Below are 8402 nucleotides of genomic sequence, written 5' to 3' on the forward strand. Positions count from 1 at the left end.
GCGCACATGAGCTGAGTTCCTATCTCTTGGAGTTCTTCTGCTTTTTTTCTTTTTTTTATTAGCTTAAATTGATTCATGATTTCGACTATATAAAATTACTAAAATCTCTACAAAACCCCCTCCCAAAAAATATATTCCTCTGGTAAATATGAATATGATATTCAATTTAATATCTTCTGGTATATTCATAAACATGATCATAGTTTCATTACCTCCCCCACTGTAGCAAAAATGATTTGGTAGATGAATTATCACCAAAATGATTATTACAGCCTTTCTGTGTTTAGATGAACACTGCTTCTCACTATCATATAGTTTACTATGTGACATAGTTAAATTACCAAAAAAGTAAACATTTTATATACGAAATTTGAACAAAGTTCATGACCATGATATTGTTGGAAAATGTAATGTAAACATTTTGAAATAGTTTTGTGTCTAACAGCCTTAAAACGACAAATTTGAAAATCAGTGATTATCTTTTTAGTGGCTTTCACATTTATCTTTTGTTAAGGTCATCAGAAGTGTAGAATTAGTAGTTACATGAAGCTCTCATTTCAATCGTACATGTATTAGATTAGCTGTAATGAAACTGTTCACTAGACTGAAGGGACAAGAGTTCCATAATCTCAGTAATAAAGATGATTTCAGCTACCCATTGAATTGCCCATATTCACCATATATAGATGTAGAAAATGAATTCCAGATGAGTAGCTGCAGATATTTGGAACGGGTATAGAATACTCACCTATAGTATCGAATAACAGTAAAGACTTATTTTAAGTTGAACTGTTGTGTTTATGAATTTTCCAAAACTGCTCAATGTTCTTATGTGTATGAAAAATTAGATAGGCTAAATGAGTTACTGGGTATACACTCATAATCGAAGAATCCTTACATCCCTATCTGTTCTTGTCTACAAGAAAAACACATATATAGCAAGATTCAAATATTCTGTTTACTGGGCAGCAAGAAAACTGAATTCATCATTATCATCCTCCAATCATAATCGAACTGATGCACCAAAACGAAATTGTGGATTCAGAAAAAGATATTCTAAACTTTTCATGGTCATCTTTATTGATGTGTACACTGTCGGTCACAAGTTAAAAGTTCTTTTTCTGTTTTCATCGCAACATTAAAATCTTATTAAACTGCTTCGCAATTTGCTCTAGTATAAAGCTATGTGAATTCGACATTTCTTCCGTTTGACTATTTCATGGACAAAAATAATTCATAGGTGAATGTTTAGAATATTCTAGTTTAATCCCTATTGTTATTTATCAGACCATAAATAGGAATTTTCGTTGTTTGTTTTAAATCGAATTGAATAGTGACTAACACTACCATTAATAAGGACATTTCAAACTATTGCGCAATATGTGCAGTATATACGAACTTATTTTACATTTCCACACTAGTAACACACTTAGCTAATAATACACTAGAATGGATTCTAGATAAACTGATCAAGATAATAATCAACTAAACAATCGATTGTGACGATATGGTCTCCAACGTCTTATACTATTTAATAATGAATATTTTCCCAAAAGTCTACAGTTACGCTTAACAGGTTTCCAATAGAAAAAGTTACAGAACCTCAGCTATGTTGTGAAAAATCACTCATCCATAAAGAAACAGCTTGTCAGTGGTTTTTAGATATCATTTATGCATATTCTAACTATGAGTTAGAACAAAGATAAAATTGATGGAGTACTATTTTCAATCCCAGTCAAAAGCAGAGAGTAGAGTATGAAACGAACAACTTATAGTAAAATATAACCGTCTACTCAATGGATAAAATTGAATTGAATTAATGATAAGCTTAAGAAATTTAGTTGTCTCCACATAATATCAGTAGTACGTTTGATAGACGACATTTACGTGATGTTTTTATGTAGTCCTGTTGCGGATGGAATACCGACTCCTTCCCATCAATATTCAACGAATATATTTCAATTTTTATGTCGTTGAAGTTGCATCCTTCATCTGCTATCACTTTAGATTTTTTTAAAGAAAACCCTATAAGTATCGTAACTTTATTTTGTATAGCCACAGAATTAAAATTATCAACTTTCCATAAATTATAGTGATATCTTACGGGAGCTTTCAGTGATCTAAGTCTATCACCATAGTGGATGCTGCAAGATTAATCAAGTAATAAGGGGACAATGGCTAATTGGTAGTTCCTTAAAACACTCTTTTGTTTGTTCTCCCCTGAAAAAAGTCACTTCTTTGAAATTATAAATCTAATATTATTTTCTTTTCACGTCAGAACTCAACAACTCACGAACAATCAATAAATTTAATGAATCCACTAGAACCGAATTTTCCATCTCCGTCAAACTTCAGCAATTCTTCAGAAATATAACGGAAACACTATATGTTTATAAAAAAGCTGTTAATTAACCCCTTCCAATGAAAGAAAAACAAAGCAGTTCAAAATATCAGGTGGATGAAGAATAATGCTCCCTCGGTTTTTTTCTGTTTCTGTTGTACATTGAATAGATTTGTGCAGTTTTGGAGAAATCAAATAACTTTCGTCAATTTAACTCGCCAGATTTAATCAGTATGAAAGTAACATTTGATTTGAAATTGCCGATTTTGTTGTCTTATCAAAACTCGTAAATGAATCAAAGTCTTTTCATATTCATTAAAATGAGTTATTTGTTACAGAAACATAAATTACATATAATATTATAATCATCCCTGAACTAAGTCAGTCACCCAGTTAAACAATGAACTTGTTAGAACTTTTGTGATTATTCTATTATCAATAATCAAATGATCATGTTTGTTTTTATTCTTTTGGTTATAGTGTTCTCTTTTCTTTTTGCAATGACAAGTAATAAAATGTAATATGTTCTCTGATAATCAGTGTTTAAAATGAATGATTTGAATAATTCCACAGTAAGGTCTGAACCTTTAAATGTATCTCTTGTTTTGAAACACACTAATCATGTATATATAACAACGTTCGATCTGTGATTTATGAATTCAAGTATTTGAATGCGAACTCTGAAAGGTTTATTACAAATCTTAAAAGTAACTTGTATGAGACTTCCATAAGTCGATAGCACATGGAAAAAAGTAGATTATTTTGATCAGCTACACTATATTTTAACAAATTATATTCAGTTACCTTACCAGTTGAATTAGGTTGAGATAAGGTTCCACCCTCTATTATGATAAGCTATCATGAGGATACTGAAAATGTATTTCAACTGTGTCACTAGTCCGAATAGACCATCAGCTAACAATGGAAGTGATCTTTTAGGAACTAATAGTATCTAGTCTATGATGTTTACCATAAATATGCAAGAAAAAGCTTAGATCTCTTTTTAATTCAATTAAACAACCTTTGTAGCGTTTTTATGAAATGGTTTTATTAAGAAAGTATATAGCCACTGAATGCTGAAATATTCAATTGGTTCAGCTGTTAACTAATCATTTGGTAGTACCGAAATGCCCAACAAAAACAGGATGAAACTTCTGGCTTTAAACTAACAGTTTTCACATAATATAATGGTAAAGACAACTTATTAACATAGGTGACATAAAAATCACAATAAATAAGTTATATTCTCAAAATAATTAGAGAAGGCACCTCGGTTTATAGGGATGATCAAGTTGATACATGAAGGGATATAACATGTAAAGAATAAAAACATAAGCGTAAATTACTTGAAAAAGCAATGTTCATAAGTTGATTTTAAGGCACATTTGTTACAAGAATTATAACAATGTGTAGCAACAGTTGGGAACCATCATTTACTCAGTACGTAGTATGGGACATCATATTGAATAGCATGTTAAAGAGAGATTCTAATACCATTACAGCGCGCTCATAACTATTTGGACTATGGAGCACAAAATGAGAACAGAAGACATTGAACAAAAACAGCTAAAATTACTGTGATAGGTTTGTCGTCATTATGGTTGGTTCTTTTGTGACCTACTGCTTTGAATAAATTTTGTTTAAACTGATCAAATTAGACAGTAATGGATAAAATATCAACAAGAAAGGAAGCTTGATAAGTCTACTTAGTATTAGTGATGATCAAACGTTTAATGTCCGCATGCTTTCACCAGTGGAGTGAGATATGGTCACTGGTGTAAACATTTTAAGGCTACTTCAGAGCAGAGGTAATGATCAATGTAGCGTACAAACGACGTCAGTGATTTAGTTTTACGGACAGACCGTGGTAAAATATTCCCTAATCCCGAACTTTAATTGCAAACTAACTCATTTTGACGGAGTCGATTTAAGATGAGACAATTCTAATTTTGATAGTTACGAGTGCCATAACTCCGTGATTCTTCATATTGTGTTGCATCAGTGGATATAAAAGATTAGATTTAGTTTGTCACCACTTCCATAAAAAATCAATTCCTAGCTTAATGTAACTGGATCCGTAATGCAAGGGTGCAATTACTCCCAAGAATCTGAAGTGCATGACGTTGCTGGATAGATTCCAACCTGAGATAATCCTTAATGCAAACACTACTCAGAATAAAAGGTACAATATTCGAGGACTGGCCGGACGCATACTTTTTAAATCTAAATACGCGAGTCATTGCTATGGAAATTACTTAGTATACAACCTAGAAGTTAGAAAAACTTTGAGGTCTACGTGGGAGTTTCTTACTCCTAAATCCACCACAGTGAAACCTGGATAGCACCTAACCATTTATGGTGAAGTCGAAATTGATGCATCAACTGTCAGGATGAATCCACCTTCATTTAACAGCTCTTAGTTCGAGATTCCCTTCAGAGCATTATTAGGCCGCCCTAATGAACTCCATACTGATAGTTTCGCATATGGCTAGGCTGAGAAGGAAATGAATACACAACCATAAGATCATCTGTGTGTAGAAAAGGTTTATCGATGCTGAAGCAATTACAGATATAGTTTACATAAGCTATAAACAGCAAACAACCTAAGACACTACTTTGTGTTACCAAAACTGTGACCAGAAGAGCGTCCGACAAAGAGCTTATTTTAACTACTTGCTATCAACGACTGAGAAGAGAAGAAACCCACTTAAGCAAGAGATCTCTGATCCCACAAGATATGAATTTGCTTATAAGAAGCTGGTTGTTAACTGTGTCGAAGACTTTTTGAAATCTTAAGAGGTTATGGCTTTACTAATTTGAAGACGTGAAATAGATAGATTGCATAAAGTTAAGGGTCATGTGTTTGACGTCTGACCCAAAGTTTTCTAGTGCATTATTGATCGCAAAAATACTACTGGAAAAGTTAGAGTTGATTTCAGAATCATTTATAAACGGACCACTATGTAAGATGCAGGGGATATCTGCATTTCGAAATGATCCTACGCGTTTATTGAATGGGGGAGCTAAGTTTTGTACTTTCAAACTCTTCATTAATGGTTTTTAACAAGTGGGTTCGTTTGATTTTTTTAACTGCTGAAAAATCATTCGGTTTGAAGTAACATTTTTTCAATAGTTGTAATTTATTAAAACAGTTAATTACTATGAATAAACCATTTGGCTTACCAAGTCTACAGGTTTTCACAGATGCAATGGAATCTAGGTATGAATTATTGATTTTATAAAATATTTCTAGTGAATCTATGAGACTATTGTTTGAAAATGTGACATATTGAGGACGTTCAAATCCGTTTGACGATCTTTCATTCAAGGGCAGCTATGATGACGAACCAATTGGAAAACCACAGTTTATTTCCTCCAAAAAAATGCGAAACAAAGGAAATTATTCAAATTATGGCTAAAATGTAACTGGATATGCTAAAATGGCATCATTAGAAAAGCTGTTGAGAAATAAAGAAGGGATGAACAGTCATTCCTCCTTAGTTTTAAATTACTCGTAAGAGTAAGTCCTTAGCTATCTTTATTTCTCTAACCTACAAAGTAGAGTAGAATCAATCAAATTAAACAGGAATTATCTTCGTAAAGCATACAAACTGAGGAAGCGTTGTGTCAAAAAATTTCTAAATGTATTAGTCCATAGATCGAGTGATAATAGTTTAGAACTGCTTACAATCAGAATTTTTCAACTGATCTAAAGAATATAATTCCCCCAAAAAATTGAGAAACAATAGCAATAACCAAGCATCGGACTAGATGGAAAATATACATGCTACAGTCTTGTAGTAAACTGAAGGGACACAACAATAACAGAGTAAGGTTATATATTGAGACGTGATAAATGGCGCGATACATCAGGTGAGATTCATATTACTTTTCAAATAATAAATCTTAAATTTCTAATTATTCCAACAAATTATTTCCATAGCTTAGTGCTTAAATAACCTTGTGAAACACCAACTTGTAGACAATACGAGGCCGATGTTCCTTCTAACAACCAGAGCAACGATTAATGCAGACACATGGAATGTCTGGAAAATGTGGGAGACTGGGTAAGCCAGTCTAATAGTTGAGTAAGTGAGAAGATACGACCTGGCGATGCTTGGAATAAGTGAAACCCATTGGACGCAATCTGGACAGAAAAACCTGACTTCGGGAAAGGTGCTGATGTATTCTGGTTATAAAGAAAATGCCTCGCACACACAAGGAATCAAGCTGATGCTCCCCACAGCGCGGACAGTGCTATTAGGGTAGGGATCTCATAGATCTAGAATTACCAAAGCATTCTTAGAAAAAAAAGAAGAAAGGGATCATAATGGATGCCATCTAATGCTATTCACCCACCAATTATGGCAGCGAAGATGATAAACATCATTTTGTGAGGCCGTGGTTAATCGTAGAGGAGTGCTCAAGAAGGGACCTGACCTTCCTGATGGAAGACCTAAACGTCAAGGTCGAAATGGACAACACCGGATACGAAGATATCCTTGAACAACATGAACTGGGAGAAAGTAACGAAAATTGTGAAATATTTGCAAATCAATGTGCTTTCAACAAAATGGTTATAGGAGACACCACTTCCCCCCCCCTACAAACATATACATAAAGCTACATAGTATTCGTCGCAGTACCCTACGGATAATCAGATCAATCACATCTGCACCAATAAAATGTCCAGAAGTCACATGGAAGACATAAAAACAAAGAGATGAGTTGATATAGATCCAGATCACTACCTATCTGGTGACAGCTAAGAAACACTGGACAACTGAGAAAACAGCCTTCCTGAGAAGTGCCAACAAACTCAGAGAATTCAAGATAGCTCTCAGAAACAGATTCCAAGTCCTACAAACTCTACTCAAAGAATAGGATACTACCATAGAGAACAACTGGCAAGCGACCAATGAAGCACTAACTTCAATGTGTCAAGCGGTTCTGGGCCACAAGAAGCATCAACATAAGGAATGGATTCCTATCGACACCCTGGGGAAGATTCAAGAAAGGAAGAACAAGAAATCAGTTAACGACAGTTGAACAAGAACAGAGAAAGCAACACAGTTGCTGAGATTCAAGAACAAAGGAACAGGTGGGTAGAGCTCTTCGAATAACTCTTGAGTAGACTAGATCCACTGAACCCACCGGACATCGAAGCAACACACACAGACCTTCTTATAGATGTCACTCTACCAACAATCAAAATCAAGATGTCCATCAGACAAATCAACAATGGGAAAGCTGTAGCACCTGACAATATACCAGCTGAAGCTCTGAAGTCAGACATAGAAGCAACTGCAATCATGCTTCACATTCTAGTCAGGAAGATTTGTGAGGGAGAACAAGTGCCACCGACAGACTGGAAAGAAGGATACCTCATCAAGATACCAAAGAAAGGAGATCTGAGTAAATGTGAAAAACTACAGAAGCATCACACAACCATCAGTACCAGGAAAAGTTTTCAACAGAGTGTTGTTGAAGCGAATAAAAGATTCAGTAGACGCCCGATTCCGTAAGGATCAGTCGTTCACAGCCTGAACTGAGAGACTACAGATCATCGTCGCACAATCAATTGAACTGAAATCGTCACTATACATCAGCATCCCTGATAAAGCGCTTGACAAAGTGGATAGGAGAACCCTATGGAACGTTTTTCGACACCATGGTGTACCTGAGAAGATCGTCAACATCATATGGAATTCGTACGACGGACTACACTGCAAAGCTGTGCATGGTGGACAGCTGCATTTCAAGTCAAAACCGGTGTCAGATAAAACTATTTATTCTCCCTCTTTTTTTCTGGTGTTTGACTGGATTATGAATACCTCCGAATTCGAGGGGAAGCACGGAATACAAAGGACATTTCGGATGCCTCCAGATGATTTGGACTTTGCAAATGACCTAGCTCTTCTACCCTATACACAGCAACAAATGTAGGTGAAGACAGCCGGTGTAGCACCAGCCTCTGAATCAGTAGGTTTCAACATCCACAAAAGAAAAAGCAATCTCCTAAAATACAACAAAGAGAACACGAACTCAATCACATTTGATA

At 34.7% G+C, this 8402-nt stretch overlaps 1 protein-coding gene across 1 annotated transcript in view; it reads left to right on the plus strand.

Annotated features, from left to right (window-relative positions):
- The window catches only part of Smp_165250 (hypothetical protein), a gene marked incomplete at both ends in the record, with an annotated part of 5249 nt that extends 2875 nt beyond the window's left edge, over window positions 1-2374 (plus strand). The window contains one exon of the mRNA XM_018789088.1: window positions 2279-2374. Within this exon, the coding sequence (XP_018654566.1) occupies window positions 2279-2374 (96 nt within the window). The remainder of the gene's footprint in view (window positions 1-2278) is intronic.
- Window positions 2375-8402: the final 6028 nt, after the last annotated feature.

Source organism: Schistosoma mansoni, chromosome W (assembly GCF_000237925.1).
Source record: "Schistosoma mansoni strain Puerto Rico chromosome W, complete genome".
NCBI lineage: Eukaryota > Metazoa > Platyhelminthes > Trematoda > Strigeidida > Schistosomatidae > Schistosoma > Schistosoma mansoni.